The sequence below is a fragment of the Panthera uncia genome (genome assembly GCF_023721935.1).
Source record: "Panthera uncia isolate 11264 chromosome C1 unlocalized genomic scaffold, Puncia_PCG_1.0 HiC_scaffold_4, whole genome shotgun sequence".
NCBI lineage: Eukaryota > Metazoa > Chordata > Mammalia > Carnivora > Felidae > Panthera > Panthera uncia.
Genome location: NW_026057585.1, coordinates 59,481,267 through 59,498,445, shown reverse-complemented (window position 1 = coordinate 59,498,445; position 17,179 = coordinate 59,481,267). Strand labels below are relative to the sequence as shown.

Below are 17,179 nucleotides of genomic sequence, written 5' to 3'. Positions count from 1 at the left end.
ATATTATCTATTATGATGCTATCTGCATTGGACATATGTGTCTAATAGCTCCTTGTTTCCTAAAATAAAGTTTATTTCTTTATGCCTAAAAAGGTAATAGATATTAGGGTGCTTGGGTGGCTCAGTTGGTTAAGCATCCAACTTCGGCTCGGGTCATGACTCACAGTTCGTGGGTTTGAGCCCTATGTTGGGTTCTGTGCTGACAGCTCAGAGCTTGGAGCCTGCTTTGGATTCTGTGACTCCCACTCTCTCTGCCCCTCCCCTGCTTGTGCTCTCTCTCTTTCTCTTTTTCAAAAATAAATAAATATGAAATAGTCAATAGATATTCATCATAGGGAAAATTTAAAACAAAATAACATTCAGCACAAAGAATAAAATGGAAGTCATATGTAATCCTATTCCCTGGGTTTTGGTAGGTTTTTTGTATGAATGTATGTGAATGCATATATTTATATAACCAAATTAGAATCATAATGTATAGATGACTTTACATTCTGCTATACTGAATTGTTAATAAAAACGTGGCATGGAGATAGGGCTCCCGGGCAGCTCAGTCAGTTAGGCTAGCGTCCAACACTTGATTTCCACTCAGGTCATGATCTCACAGTTCACGAGTTTAAGCCCTGTGTAGGGCTCCATGCTGACAGTGAGGATCCTGCTTGGGATTCTCTCTCTCTCTCTCTCTCTCTCTCTCTCTCTCTCTCTCTCTCCCCCTTACCTGCTCATGCGTGCTCTCTCTCTTTCTGTAAATAAATAAATAACTTGAAAAAAAAAAGTGGCATAGGAAACCCTGGGATAAAATACAGGTTCTACAACATTATTTAAAAAATTTTTTTCTTTTTAACGTTTATTTATTTTTGAGAGACAGAGAGAGACAGAGTGTGGGCAGGGGAGGGGCAGAGAGAGAGAGAGAAAGACACAGAATCTGAAGAGGCTCCAGGCTCTGAGCCGTCAGCACAGAGCCCGACGTGGGGCTCGAACTCATAAGCCGCGAGATCATGACCTGAGCCGAAGTCGGACGCTCAACCGACTGAGCCACCCAGGCACCCCTACAACATTATTTTAATGATTGCATAGTTCACATTCATAAATCTTACTTATTGTTGGCAAAGATAAATATGAGAAATATGGCCCCTGTCTTCAAGGAGCTTATCATTGGGCATTTGGGAACAGCATCCCATTCTACAGATATAACATTTAGACATTCTCATAGCACTGGTAATTTAGACTTCCAGTATTTCTCTATTATACATTATATAAGTGAAGGGCCTATTAATATCTATTTGTTCACTACTATGGGAATTTTCATCTTATGAATTCCAGTTTTAGGCATGGAATTACCATGTTGAACATTATGCACCTTTTTTAAGAGATTTTGATTTAAAAATATCTTTGAATCAAATACTCCAAGTATTTGAGGGTGCCCGCATCCTCATATCCTTACCAACCTGGGGATAAATACATTTTTGTCACTGCTAATTTGAGAGACAAAAATTATCTTGTTTTCATGCGAATTTATTACACAAATGTATGTATTTAAAAAATATGTTTGGCCACTAGCAATATTGCAAATATAAAGTGTGCAGCAACATTTCAAAAAGTGCAATTAGGTTTAGATGAGAAGTTTGTTTTCTCACCCCATTCCCTCCCCACCCCCCCCACCCGCCCCCCCGCCCCGGGTTAGCATGTGCCTAACACCGATGGATGGGGGCAAAGACTTTGCTTCCCCAGCATATAGAACAATGCCTGGCACATAGCAGGTACTCAATACATATTTATTAAATGAATGGGAAGTTTCCTGAATTCCATAATAAACATTTTCTATGGATACATAAGCACCTAGATGCATACTTTTTATATTATTAATAGAAATGGGAACTTACCTGGGGTGCCTGGGTGGCTCAGTTGGTTGAGCATCTGACTTCAGCTCAGGTATGATCTCGCTGGTCCCAATTTCAACTCCCACGTTGGGCTCTGTGCTGACAGCTCAGAGCCTGAGGCCTGTTTCAGATTCTGTGTCTTCCTCTCTCTTTTTCACTGCCCCTCCCCTGCGCACACTCTCTCTCTGTCTCTCTCTCTCTCAAAAGAGAGAGGTGCCCATTAAAGGGGCACCTGGGTGGCTCAGTCGGTTAACCAGCTGACTTCAGCTCAGGTCATGATCTTACGGTTTGTGAGTTTGAGCCCCACATTGGGCTCTGTGCTGACAGCTTGGAGCCTGGAGCCTGTTTCAGATTCTGTGTCTCCCTCTCTCTCTGTTCCTTCCCCACTCGCACTCTGTCTCTCTCTCAAAATAAATAAAGATGAAAAAAATTAAAAAAAAAACATTAAAAAAAACCCCAGGAACTTACCAAAACCAGTCTTTTTATGTACCTTTGATATTTTTTAATTTAAATTATTTAGACTTGTTCCATTTTTTTTTAAAAAATGCCACATAATATCATCATTTAGTTAACAGACTCCCTATTGATGAAACATTGTTACTTTCTGTATGGAGCTATTATTTATGAAACACTTTGTATTTCTCTTTTAGGAATTGTTCATATTGTTTACTAATGTTTCTATAAACTTTGTCTATAAGCTTTTAGGAGCTCTCTGTATATTCAGGATAGTAAAGCTCTATTTATAAGGTATGCTATACATATTTTCCTAATTTTCTAAGGCCTTATAATGTTCTTTGTAGCATTTTTTATGTAAATAGAGCTTTTCATGAAATTAAATCTATCCAAATTTTTAGAAATATGTATTTTCTGTATATTTATGGGGGGGGGGGCTTTTTACACCTACATAAACATTCATTAATATTTTCCCCTTAAATACACTTTCATGTCTATTTGATATTTCATTTATGTGGAATTTAATTAACAATATGGTGTGAGGTAGGAATCTTTTTCTAGCAGTTTTTATTACCCCCGTTCATTTATTTGAAAAGTCTTTAGCTCCACTGATCCAAATACTTTCAATTACACATTAATTAATTATACTTTAATTTCTTGGGCCTCTGTGTCTTACATTCCGTTTCATTGATCATTCTATTTTTTTGGCCCTTTAACAATAATTTAAAATTATTTTGTCTTTATATTTTGAGATCTTTTTGATAGTATGAGTTTCTTTCCATTAAATTAACTTTTTTTGGAATATTCTCACTAGCTTTTCTCTTTCAGAGACACATTAGAATATGACTGAACATGAATATGTGATTGGAGATATAGAATCGAGATTATGTTTGGAATTGCAGTGTTGTAAATTACAGATCTTCCCTCATTTATACGTACCGATAAACCCATTTTTTAAAAAAGTATTTTTTAAAAAATGTTTATTTTTGACAGAGAGAGAGAGACAGAGCATGATCAGGGGAGGGGCAGAGAGAGAGGGAGACACAGAATCTGAAGCAGGCTCCAGGCTCTGAGCTGTCAGCACAGAGCCTGACGTGGGGCTCGAACTCACGGACCATAAGATCATGATCTGAGCTGAAGTTGGACGCTCAACCGACTGAGCCACCCAGGCGCCCCCTCCCAATAAACACATTTTAAGTTGAAAATATCATAAGTGAAAAATGCACGTAATACATATAATCTGCGGAACATCATAGCTTCGTCTAGCGTACCTTAAATGTGCTCAAACACTCACAGCAGCTGGCAACTGGAGAAATCATCTGCCATAAAGCCTATTCTATAATAAAATGTTCAAAATCTCATGTAATTTATTACATATGCTGGACACGAACAACAGGATGGTTGTACGTGTATTGGTTGTCAACCCTGGTGACTGTATGGCTGAGCTGCCCAACATCACGGGAGAGCATCTTACAACCTATCGCCAGCCCAGGAAAAGATCAAACCTCCAACTACAGTTTCTAACGAATGCGTACTGCTGTCTCGCCATGGTAAGCTTGAACAATCATAGGTCGACCCGTCAGAAATCAGGCACCATCTGTAATCAGGGAGAAGTGACATTTTTGTAATGTTGAACCTTCTTTCCTCAGTTTGTTTAGTTACTTTGTGCCCGCTGACAACATTTTGTCGTTTTTAAAAATCCAGACCTTATATCTTCAGTATTAAACTTATTCTTGGGTAATGGAATCTACTTATACCATGAAGTGTTCTAAAAGGCCATTTCTAGCAATATAGAAAATATTGATTTTTATATGCTTACTTTTAAACTAACCCTCTTAATTCTATTAGTTTCTTATCGTTTCTGATATTTCTCATTAGAAAGTATAATCTGCAAACACTGATAATTTCCTCATTTTTAATACTTGATTTCCTTTTCTTATATTAACGCATGCACTGATTTGAGGTGATAGAAGCTGACAGTTTGACCTCCCTTTGATTTTAATGGGAATGACTACAGGTTTCGCCATTACATTTCATATTGGTTGTTGGTTTCATGTAGATGTTCTTTATCATGTGAAGGGAATTCTTTAATTCTAGTTCCCAATGGCAGAGGATAATGAATTTTATCAGATGCCTTTTTGGCATCCACTAAGATGAGACAGGCTCTCTTGACCTATTAATTGCATTCCAAGAATCAACTTTATTTAGTCATGGTTTACAGCTGGGTTTAACTTGCTAATCTTTAATTTAGGAATTTCTGATTATTCATTAGAAAGATTAGGCTATAATTTATCCTACTTTTTGATGTTTTGTTATTCTAGCTTTGAAATATGAATTGAGAAGCTGCTTTTTTCCCCCCTGTGTTATTCAACAGCTTAAATAGTGAGTCATTTTCTCCCTTCACTTGCAGTCACTCCAGGCACCCCATGCTCATTGGCCCTGCTAGTTCTTTTTGTTTGTTTGTTTATTCTGAGAGAGTGAGAGCAAGAGCGAGAGCAAGAGAGAGGGAGAGAGGGAGAGCGAATGTGAGCGGGGGATGGGCAGAGGGAGAAGAGATGGAGAGAATCCCAAGCAGGCTTCACCCTCTGAGCACAGAGCCCTATGGGGGGCTCAACCCCACGAACTGTGAGGTCATGACCTGAGCTGAAATCAAGAGTTGGATGCTTAACTGACCGACCCACCCAGGTGCCCGGCCCTGCCGGTTCTTCTAAAACTTTCCATCCGCTGCCAATGCCTCTTGATGGACTCCTACTCATTTCCTAGGACACAACACAGCCATCAACACTTTTATACAGACTTGCCCCACCACTCCCTTCATGTTACCAAGTGCCTTTATTCCAGCACTAATCCTACTATAATTTACTCATCTATTAACCTACTTTTCCCATCAGATTTTGAGCTTCTGGAAGCAGGGACAGCCATGGATGCATTTAAAAAAGAAATTTCTGAATCTCCAGGGCTTATCCCAGGACCTGGCACACAGCATGTGCTTAATAACTCCTTGTTACATGAATACACCCATGATGCATTTTGCTTCAAATGTTGCCAGTGAAAAAATTTCAAAGAGGTATGTGTATGCTCCTTTGCTTTTCTTTGACAATAAAATAGAGATAATAATCACTCACTGCCATTCTGACACTTAGCAGAGCGCTGTGCTGGGAGAATGGATGTGAAAGAATAAAGGATAAAGTCAAAGAATTAAGTACAAAAATACACAAGAGCTTTCAGACCGTCTTTGATAATAAAAGGTAACGTGCACTGAGCATTTACTATGTTCCAGGTACGGAATTATCAAATTTATTTCTCATAACAGCCCAATGAGGTAGATATTATTGTCTCAATTTTACATGTGAGCGAACCAAATTTTAGAGAGCTTACATGATTTGTCTGAGGTCAAACAACGGGCACGCCTGCAGCCAGAACCTTAATTCAGACTTTCCGAATTCAGGGTCCACTCTGCAGAAGATGCCCTATCTGGACTCATCAGTAAAGACAACGTGCTCCACTTACACGAGAAAAGAGACAAATGATAAGCAAAGGGCGAAGATTTAGTCAAATTCTCCACTTCCTCAGTTTACCTTTGTTTAGTGCACAACAGAGAAAAACAAAAAACAGATTATTGAGAGTATCTACCCGATTGCCTTTGCTATCATTTGCCTCTCTTCTGATGAAAGGGGGCTAGCCATCGAGTAAGGTTCCCTTTACTTTTTAGTTTATGCTACAATGCTGCTTTCTCCCCAAAGGACATACGCTGGACCGTGGGATCATGGACCACCTTTCTTTTTCCCTCTATGAAGGGGACAAGACAGGCAAGAGGAGACAACTTTCCTTAATTATTTAAGTAATTAAGTTCTTGGATTCTTTTTTTTTTTTTTTAACGTTTATTTATTTTGGAGACAGAGAGAGACAAAGCATGAACGGGGGAGGGTCAGAGAGAGAGGGAGACACAGAATCCGAAACAGGCTCCAGGCTCCGAGCTGTCAGCACAGAGCCCGACGTGGGGCTTGAACTCATGAACCATGAAACCATGACCTGAGCCGAAGTCAGCCGCTCAACCGACTGAGCCACCCAGGCGCCCCAAGTTCCTGGATTCTTAAGCTCATGACCTTGAGCTATAGGTGAGTGACTGTGACCTATAATCTGAAATGAGACAGATTTCAGGATTCTCCCCACCCCCAAAGCGGAGGCACCATAGAAGGGCTAAAAGCAGAGCACGGAGAGGACTTCAGCGCTTTACTGTGGACATCTCCAACCTCACTTGCTTGCTCCCCACTCCAGGCTGCGACCCCAGCGTGAGTGACAGGAGTGGGGAGAGGTGTTCAGGAGATTAAAGGCCCAAGTCACCAGAGGATGCCGTCTCGCAAGAATATTTAGACATTTTCCACTTGGCAGTCATTAATATTCTCCGGCAAACGATAAGCAGAAAACCTGTTCAAAAAGGCTCCCTCTTCAGATCTTGGTACCCTGGAAGATAAAGTGAATGCTAGGGTTTTGTTTTGAAATTAAATATTCATTGGCTTGGGTTACAGCCACTTACAGTTCTTGAGAATAAAACCGAATTTTTCCTTTGTTTGAAAACAACGACAGTCATTTCACTTTTAAGAATCAATTTCCGTACTGCGTCAGTCAGGGTAACGCATGGTGTGATTCTTGTAATAGAACAGTCACTACTTAGAATTGAATACAGAATGGCTCCAAGGATTTCATCGCTGGTGCCTGGGCATTTCGACATCACAGAAATCCTGAAGCCAGAAGCAGCCATGGACTAGAGGAGAGACTTGGGAATTGGATCCTGGGCACCCTTCCAGCCTCTGGGTGAGCTCTTGCCTCTATTAGTCGATAGCCGCTCCATAACATTGCGGACTTTCAGTTTCCTAGACTGTAAAGTGGACCGCATTCTTTCTTCATGCGGGTTGCATAAAGATTTAGAGATAGGAGTTGGAAAATGGGTGACACACAGTAGGAACACAAGAATGGCAGCCATCATTCATATTTTAACATAAATACTGAGAACAAGTCACTAAATGGCTTAAAAGCCATGGAGATCTTTTTTTTTTTTTTTTTTTTAACCTGTCAGGCACTGTTGCTCGCATTTGCCTTGAATTGAAACACCTTTTAAAAGCTTTCAAAGCTTTGAAGGTTGATTTCAATGAAATCAGTTTTTATTCGAGGCGTTTCTCCTACTGTCATTCTGAGTAAAACAAAAAAACACTTACTGTCAAAACAACAAGGGCTTGCTCTCAAGCACAAAATGAAAGCAGATATATCTGCCTGATTTATTTTGGCATCCGCCTAGCAGTTAAATAGGACACCTTTTAATTTGCCACTTCTTTAGGATTCATTTAGATTGGAAAGGTAAAGCACCAGTGCTTGGGTTCAGGTAAACTTGAACTAGTTGGACTAAAAGGTGTATTCTTTACCTCTCAGATATGTACCCTTTCAAAAGGGCCAATTAAAGAAAAAACTGTGTATTTAGCAACATAAGATGGTAACATCTAATGGGGTTTTCTTTTTACTTTAAACTGGAGGAACTTAGAAATCTACCTTATTACCAAAGATCAACTAGAGGTCTGGGAAAGAAAGTCAAAGCTGTCAATGAGTTTATGCAGAACTATTAAAAAAAGTGAATTTTTTTTTTTTTAACAATTAAAAACAACTATGAGTAAAGAGACTCAGAAGTCAAGTCTCAACTCTACCATTTGCTGGCTGGAAGTTATTCAATCTCTCTGTGTCTTTTTTAATCTATAAGTTGGGGAATATATCTACCCATTTGTTAAGGAAATTACCTGGGGCAATGGACAAAAAGCTTATAGCACCTGCTGGGCACATAATTGTGAGCCACAGCTATCATTCACAAGAGCCTGTATAATATTTTCTAGCCATTTGATCCAGGAGTGAGCATTTCTTACTGTATGAAAGTTGTGTCTTCTATATGCCCCAAATTTATTTTGCTGGAATTTCAGCCCATTCCTTCATTGTCTCAGTGTGGCAATGACATCTGTTTAATACTTTCTGTGTAACGAGGTCATACGAGGGCATGTGGGTCTGCAATTATTAACATAACCATTCCTAAACGGAGGTGTTACTTTTTGTCATGTCAATGATCTAACTGCAATCTGTGATCTGGCTGATCAACTAATTTAGATGTAAAATGAAATGAGAATCTCACACATATATACACATACATACATACACACGCATAAACATTGATATGCACACATAAACATTTTCTGTTCTTTAATACACATACAAGTCAAGGTCCAGCTCCAAACCTGAGTTTTGTCTTATGTTGTCTCATGTTTGTTGATGTGGACTGCATGGGGGAATGTGAAGAAAGATAAATGCTTCCTCTTTGGATCTCTTAAAGCAGACGACCTTACACTGAACTACGCAAACTCTTTGAAGGTGTCGATGAACCTTGGTTTTCAAACCGAGAGTTTATCAGGCTTTTTTTTTTTTAAGGGGGAGACACAACTTACAGACCTAGTCGTGGGGTCTTTCCCAATTTTTTGACTACACACTCCTCTCTCTTCGCTGCGACTGCTTCTCCAAGCATACAAGTGCCTGAAGTAAAGTGAGGATGAGCTGATCTAACTCCTCAATGAAGCTTTCCTCCTCTTTCCGCCAGGAAAACAGAGGCCTTTGCCTGGTCAGATGGATGCTTAGATAGAAGCAGTTTTGTCTTCCAATCCTTCGTCTGAGTATCCAGTAGAAACTTGCAGAATAAAACCAGGCTAAGCTGTTGTTCTCAAACATGTTTATTTGTTAACAGTTATACATGGCGTGTTACAGAAATTAATGGAAAATTTCTAAAAATTTCACTGTTGCTGAATGTATTGTACATAAAGTTAAAAATAATGTGTCCATATATGTTAACAAACTGTCATCTGAGGTAAAGTTAAAGTAGGTCTAGAAATGTACTGAAACAGTCACTTTCTCTTTCTCATCTTTATTAAAAAAATATGTGTCAGAACGCAGAAATTGAAATAAACCAAACCCACAGAGTAAACATTTTTTTTTTTTTTTTAAAAGAAGGTGCCCGGTACATGACAGGATGGGGTTTCAGGAGACACTGGGATGAGGACGAATTATAAAAAAAGTCTTGCGGCATGGAAAGATTGTAGAGCTACGGGGCATGGGGACAGAAGGACAGGTGGCGTTTCCCTGGTTTCAAAATTTAAAGTGACAAATTTAGTGCTAGTGAAGGATGAGGAATTAACAGTTGTACACACGGATTTTCTATCGGTCTAACCGGAACTGGGCAGACTCTCCAGGGCCTTATGGTTTTGGCTCCTCGGCTCTTATTTGGAAATTCCACTGTACTCTTGGGATAGGATATGGTGGTTCTGAGCTCACCAACCAGTGCTTGTTAAAAAACAGAATTCTGCCAATGACAACGTGGATGGCAGTTTAAAATCTTGACCTTATTTCCCTCACTGCAATGCATCACATGGGCCTCTTTGTTAAGTTCAGAGCCAGTTACACTTTGGGTCACATTCAGTGAATGATGACAGGTCCACTGGGCTGTCACTCCCTGCTATGGAATGAACTCCAGAAGGTGTAACTGAAACAGCAACACTGGCCAGGCTGGCGTTCACTTTGAACGTGTCACAGGCAGCCCAAAGCATCAGTGTAATGGCGTCGTGCTTCAAGGCAAAGTCAAGACAGCCATATTGAGGGAGAAGATATAGCACCACTTGTTAGAATCAGAATCATGGACAACGGAGCAATTGAAGCCATTTCCCCCATGGGAACTGCCTAGTGTATCAAATCCCCAGGAAACAGGATTGAACCGGTTTTAAGACGACTCTCATGGTTATCAGACCTTTCCCATTTTCCCCTTTGTGTGAAAGGATTATTTAATTATAAAATGGACGTGCATTCCTGGAGAAATCATGTGGACCAATAGGTGACAGTTATGGGGGGAGGGGGGTAAACGGCCCTTTGCGCTTTTCTGGTTCTTTGGACCTTCCACATTAGGATGACGTTGACATATATTCTGTACGGACATTTGGTCAGTTTACCTAAGTGGGAAAAAATTACGTTCCAGCCATCTGTCAGTGTCAAATTTGGGCCTCGAGCAGTGACAATTACCTTGATTTTCGATTTTCTCTTTGTGAGCCAAGTATTACCTTCTTTCAAATCACTTTTGTTTCTGTTCATATGAAGAACCAAGATACACAGGTACTGAAGTCAATCATATCAATGCCAATTCTACTTCCCAAGGTTTAAAACCAAGTAATGATAGTTAACCCCAAATCCAGTTAACCGCATGGTCCTCTAAAGTTTTCTCCTTAGTGTTAAACCACTAAATTCAACATACTGGAACATCGGGAAAACACACTTGACCTGTAGCACAATTCTCTGTAGGGCAAAAATAGAGAGATTCTTTATGAAAATCATGTGCTAAATGTATGAACTGAACACTGTACTTTTTGTCTCATCAATGTAAAAAAAGGAAGCTTAAACTCTTCTGTTTCACATACAAACAGTTCAATGATCTCTATGGGGGTCGGTGGGCGTGAAGAGATGGGAGGGAGTTTCAGAATCTAAAGGACAGGCCTTCAAAATGTGAGCATTGTCTTGTGTTCTCCACCGAGGGCGGGTGTTCTTGTGGAAGGGCTGGAGTAGACGGTGGGGTCACGTGCTCCCTTCTTGCTCACTAGCTATGGATTGGCCAACTGCTCTGCCACCTGTCCCTGAACTCCAGCTTTCCCCCATCTGCTCCACATAACATCTGGAGAGGGAGCCCCATCCATCAAGTTTGTCACATCCTGCACTCAATCTGCTACCTTCTCTACAGTGTAATGGCATTATTAAAAAGCATTTTTATTAACATTTATATTTACAAAAAAAAAAAAAACTGGCATTTTTTTTTCATTAGAACTCCTTAAAGCCATTTCCCTTAAATATTTAAAGAGTTTAATGGTAAGGTTTTTTTTTTTTTTTCAAGTTATAAAATAAAAATCCCATTTGAATTTTCTGATGTACAAAAAGAGATAGCGATGAACAGTTGTGATCCTGGAATCAGTTTGTTATTCCGAATATTCGTGTCACCATTGTTCCATTAGAAAGTCGGTTTTAAGATCCAAAACCGCATAACCAGGATTGTACCAGAATTATTTGGCAAATGACTTTTCTTTGAAAATGGCACGTGGAGAAGACACTTGTCTGCATAGCATCACAGCAGCAAGATATCGGAAAAATAAAAAATATCATTTTATTGTACTTAAGAGTTTAGAGCTTCTTAGAAAACCAGATGCATTTTTTCGTCTTTCTCATCAATGGGATTCCGACGTCCTTTCCTACTCGCAGAATGAAGATTTGAACCGAAAGCCGTCTGTCTTCACCAGAGTGCAGAAGAGCTAAAGGGGTGTTTTGGCAACATTCTTGATCATAATCAACCACTTATCCGTCTTGTGATTTTCAAGTGAATTCCTTTCATATGAGGCTTTTCTTTTCCAGTTAGATTTCCTCACCCATATCTAAAAAAAGTCAGAAGCGATACAAAAATCTTTACACCCATTAATTTTTAAACATGACCAAGGAAAGGGGACAGAATGGCAGACCAGGCCCTGTGGAGTGATGAAAATACATCATCATACGTCAAAAGGCAAAGGGATGACGATACTGTTGTCACAAGGACATCTTGCTCATGTCTAAAAGAAGTCAGTGCCAACCCTGCTGTCACTCTCTGAGGCCTGTAACTCCACATTTGATGTCTTTACAGTGGCCAACAGGTTGAGAAATAAAAAGAGAATTATGATTTTGCGTACTGGGTCATCTTAAACCCATGCTGAGAGAGCTCAGAATATTTGTCAGGTAAGCATTGGCTTGATTTGTGATTTAATGTTGGGTATGATTTTTTATACTTTTGTGTGTTTTTTTTTCCTCTTGTGCTGCCATAGTTATCTGCCATTGTTGCCATGAATTCCTAGTTCCCTCTTCCAAATGAGTTCTGTTGGGCAGTCGTGAATTTCTTCATGGGATGAGGTGAGGTGAAAGAATACAAGAGAGCCTGTCACGATGCCGATTTCCATGCCAGTCTTGAAGCACCTGCCATGAGCCCACATCGATGCTATTTCTTAGGTCTGTTGATCTGTGCATAGAGATGCTCCAGCTCCTATGGACAGAAGGACAAAGTGAGACCTGCTCTTTTCCAGTTAGGATTTCCTGACACAGCTTGGGAAAGAGGGTTTGGGATGAGAACAGAAAGATGACAGTTTATGATGGATGACCTTAGGTACGTTTTGGATTATTTGATCATGACGCATGTCATTTTGGCAACTTTGTTTAATCACTAAGAATAACTACTCACCCAGGTCTGTCCTTGGTTTTCAAGCTGAGACTGGTTCCCCATTAGGGGAAAAGGAAGGTATAGCAGAGAGAGCTGGACGACCTGTGTGAGGTGGGCAAGATACTTATCCTTGCTGAGCCTCACTTTTCCCAACCATTACATAGGAATAATACTGTTTATCCTACAGGGTTCTTGAGAGAATTCGAGATAATCTATATGTAAAGCGTCCAGGCACAGCGCTTGGCAGGAAGAGGTCTTCAAAAAATAACAATCATCAAGAGTCGAGTCGAAAATTTTCCAACATAGTTTTATGAATGTCTACTTGAAACCACTGAAATTCTATTTCAAACTGTCTTTGGTTTCTGCAGGCAGTGAGGACTGAGTACGCTTTTGAGCAGGAAAAACAGCGATTATGCCTTTAGCTCTTAGTGAAGAGCTTCTGGGACTCATTTCCACTAAATCTCCTGCTTCAGGGTTGACCAGTCATCCGCCTGCACCCTGGAACTGGCTGTCCTGAGACACACACAGGGATTTTGACCTGTATGTGACAAAGCAAACCTTCAGTCCAAAGGCATATGGGAAATGGTGTTTAGCCTTGTTGACACTACCTGAGACTTCATGTTGAGACGGCCCGGGGTGCACTGGCCAAGCAGATCAGATCAAGACACTGGTCTTAGGCATATATAGGCCCTTCCTTTACACTTGACCTTTTGCTGTCCACTCTTGGATATTTGCGCCAGAGTTAAAAGGAAACAGTGACATCTTAATTCTGTCATATTTCTATATTAGCCTGCCTGTTGCCATGTGGGTATAGATCCTTTCTATTTGCTTATTTTCTTCAACCATCAGATTGAACTGATATTCTGGGAGCCCTGGCTATGCGTCTGGCACCATGCTAGGTATCTTTAAGTACAGTGTCTTTTTAGCTTATCACAACAGACTTGTAAAGCAGATGTTTTATCTGTTTTGCAAATGGGAAATCATGTACAAAGCAGTGAAGCAATTTTCCATGCTCCTACAGCTAGGGAAGTTTGGAACGTGAGACCTGAAAGTAGGGTCCAGTGCTTTTTCTAGGCTACTACAACAACTGCCGTGGAAAAAAAAAAAAAAAAAGAGAGAGAGAGAGAAAAGACCAGTCCTTCAATCTGTAGTGTTGTAGAGTGCTTCGAGGTTTACAAAGCACCCTCCTGTCTTATTTTATCTGCTTAACTGTCCTGGGAGTGGCTTTTCTTCTTTCCATCTCATTTTGCAGATAAAATCTGAAGGTCATAGAAGTGGCATGATCTCAAGGTCATCGAGCTGTACCTCATGCATTTAATAGATCACACTGCTTGCTTTTATTGTACGGTGGGAATGGACTAGGAGATAATTTTGTCCAGATCCATCATTTTATAGGTGAAGAATGTGAATCCTAGAGAAGGGAGCTTTTGTTTCCCTAGAATCACAAAGTTACTTAGAAACCACATCCTGAACAGAATCCAGGACTCCTGCTGTCAAATCTAAGATGTCTTCTTCTAGACCTCACTACGTCTGTATTCTTCCAGGAAAAAGCATCCGTCTATCCTTTGAGACCCCCTATTCTATAACAGGAGAGAATACCAATTTGTCCCTCCATGCTTCCCACCCATGGGACTTCATACTGCCCTTAGAAACATACAGAGTAAGTGTAATCTTTCTCCCAAATGTCTCATGACAGAAAATAGGGAAGCCCATTATTCCATATCCTACCTCTGGGTTACTGCTTGCTAAGTTCTTCTGCTATTTTACACGTGTGGACCCAGCACAGTAGGTGCTCAATGAATGAATTTGTTGGATTAATGAATGACTATGATACAGCTTCTACTCTCTCCTCTGTGCTGATCACTTTGTCCTAAATACAGTCCAGTTTGGCTTAATTCTCTCAAACTCTCAAACTCTAACCCAGCAAAATCTATAGCAAGAGGATTTGTTATGCACCTCATCTCTTCCCTACCAATGCCTTGAAATGTTTCAAATACCTACTGCAAGGCTAACCATGCAACCTTACCGTGTTTGTGTTTTGGGGGTGGGCGGGGTGGAGCAAAGGGAGAAGTAGTGAAGTCAAGTACAAGTTCTGGGGAAAAGACATGTCCCGTCTATGCTGGGCTATAGGATGTATCTTCATCATTCCTGGGTAGAACTTCTCTGCCCACTCTTCTTTTTGGATATCCTAAGAACTCAGGCCGCCTTGATCTCACCCTACAATTTGCTCTATTCTAATTTTGGAAACTAATTTATTCAACAGAGAATGACACCTAAAAACAGAAGAAGACAGCAGGCTCAGACAGGGTAATTAATGCCACACTGCATTAACTTTCTGCAGCTGAGATAAATATTCACACATCTCCTGCTTGCCGGAATTTAGTTTCAAATACCCATCACAACAGTGGTAAGGACTGCAGTCAACTCTCAATTATCCCCACTAATGAAGGGGAGCAGTGGTGTGGAAAACCCCAAGCAGCAGATAATCCCAAAGTCTGACACTGTGATGCATTATAGGTTTTGGCAATAGCTTTAACTTCCTTGTTACAGAATCTTAGGCTGTCAGAGCTGGAGGGGAGTAAGAAATCATTTGATCCAGAAATTTCTGACCTGGCTTCTGGCAAGGTCATGATGGGGTCTTCAGGCTATTTTCAATATTCCAAAAGCCTAAGTGGAATCATACATTAACATAGCACACCATTGATATTTTTTGTTTTCTTTTGGCAGATCTGACCACATCTCTGCCCTCCTTCAAAGGCTCCCCAGTCACCCACAGGGTAGGGTCAAAGCTCCTTAGCTGGGCACACGAGACCCATTTGTCTCTTAGTCCATTAGAGCTAATAAATGCCCCTTCCAGACTGTGAATCAAAACCCAACCTTCAGGTCACGTAAATCATGGTTTTTTTGTTTTTTTTTTTTTAAATGTCTTTATGCCTCTGCCAGAATGATCTTTCTGCAATGGATTTGGTCATGCCATTCTCCTGCTCAAAACAATCCTCCTGACTCCTTATTACCCCAAAGAAAATGCAAACCCCTCAGGATGGCACCTTTCCAATATGGCTCCACCTTCTTATCCAGCCTCATCTATTTCCATTCTCCCTCTTATGCCCCACCTTCTGCTCTTCTGGTCACCCTGGTCACATGACAGGATTTTCCCATCTCTGAGACTCTGCTCGGGCAGTTTCTTCTGCCGTTGGGGCCTCTCTTTGTCCTACAATGGGAGTTTCTACTTTCAGACCCAGCTCCAGTAGAAAGACTTTCTGGACTCTGCAGGTGACATGGGCCACTCTGCTCCCACTCAGAATTTGGGCACAGTGGAGCTCACTGTGTAGAACATACTAGAAGATAACATGATGCAGTGTGGACAGAGGTCTATACAGGTCACGGCAGGGGACTAGGACTGCAGGACTCTGTGCGGGTTACTTTACCCCTCTGATTTCCAGTTTTTTCATTAGTAAAATGAGCCTAGAAATCCTCTCTGTGAGAGGTGCGGTGAGGATCGAAGGAGGAAATATACATTGATTGCCTAGCAGAAAGCCTGACACGTAAGAGATACTCCAAAAAGGTTAGGTTCCTCTTGCCTGGGGATGTGGTTTTATCCCTCCTTTGTAGAAGGTAGTTTTAGGCCTCACAATCACCTGTAGGTGGCTTCTCCTTCAGAGCACATAGGAGCCACTGTAACGGGGCTCTGTTAGGAAATCTAATAATGGCACTTGACTAGCCCAGGGAAATTGTGCAGAAAGAATGTGGGGTTAAATCTATAGAATCTGGGTGCAGGGTCCCGTGGAGAAGACACTTCCACATGTTTGCAGACGATGCCCCGTACGAATTATGTGTTCATGTACAGTAGCCATGGAGAATCACAGAATTAGGGTGATAAGAGCTTATGTTTACAGAAACATATACAGTCTGCAAGGACTTCCTTAGCTCGCAGACACCATCTCACTTGGGCTTCATAGTGAGGCTGTCCCCTGGATATTCCTATCTCTACTCATAGCGAAGAAGCAAGTTTCTCAGACCTTGGGGACTCACCCAAGGTCATTCAGGCAGCACGGGCAGAGCTGGGATAGAACCAGGTTTATTTGTTTGCTTGTTTTTTAGCTTTTTTTTTTTTTTTAAATTGCAATTAAATATGCATAGCAAAGCATTTGCCATTTGAATCATTTTTAAGTGTGCAACTCAGTGGCATTAATTATGCCTGCAGCGGTGTACAACTCTGTCATCACCCCAAACAGACTGCACCTACTAAGCAGTCTCCCATAGCCCCAACCCCTGGTAACCTCTGATCTGCTCTCCATTTCTGTGAGTTCACCTATTCTCATCTTAAAATCAACTTCACTGAGGTGTAGTTTGTAGACAATGAAATGTTCCTATTTTACGTGTACAGTCGGAGGAGTCCTGAAAAACATACCCACCGGTGTGGCCCTCGTCACCCCGATCAAGCTACAGAACTTCCGCAACCTTCCCTGTGTCCTTTTCAGTCAACGCCTCTCTCCAGTGCCAGCCACCTGCACTGATCTGCTTGTGACCACTATCAACAGATTTGTCT

The 17,179-nt window shown here is 40.9% G+C and overlaps 1 protein-coding gene across 2 annotated transcripts in view; it reads right to left on the bottom strand.

Annotated features, from left to right (window-relative positions):
- Window positions 1-8,874: 8,874 nt before the first annotated feature.
- Window positions 8,875-17,179, bottom strand: part of DAB1 (DAB adaptor protein 1) — a 406,172-nt gene continuing 397,867 nt past the window's right edge. The window contains exon 17 of one of the 2 annotated variants that reach the window (XM_049617084.1): window positions 8,875-12,456. Coding sequence is in view for 1 of the 2 variants with exons in the window: in XM_049617083.1 (XP_049473040.1) it covers window positions 12,412-12,456 (45 nt within the window). In the remaining variant the exon portion in view is untranslated. The remainder of the gene's footprint in view (window positions 12,457-17,179) is intronic. The other variant, XM_049617083.1, reaches the window with a different exon arrangement.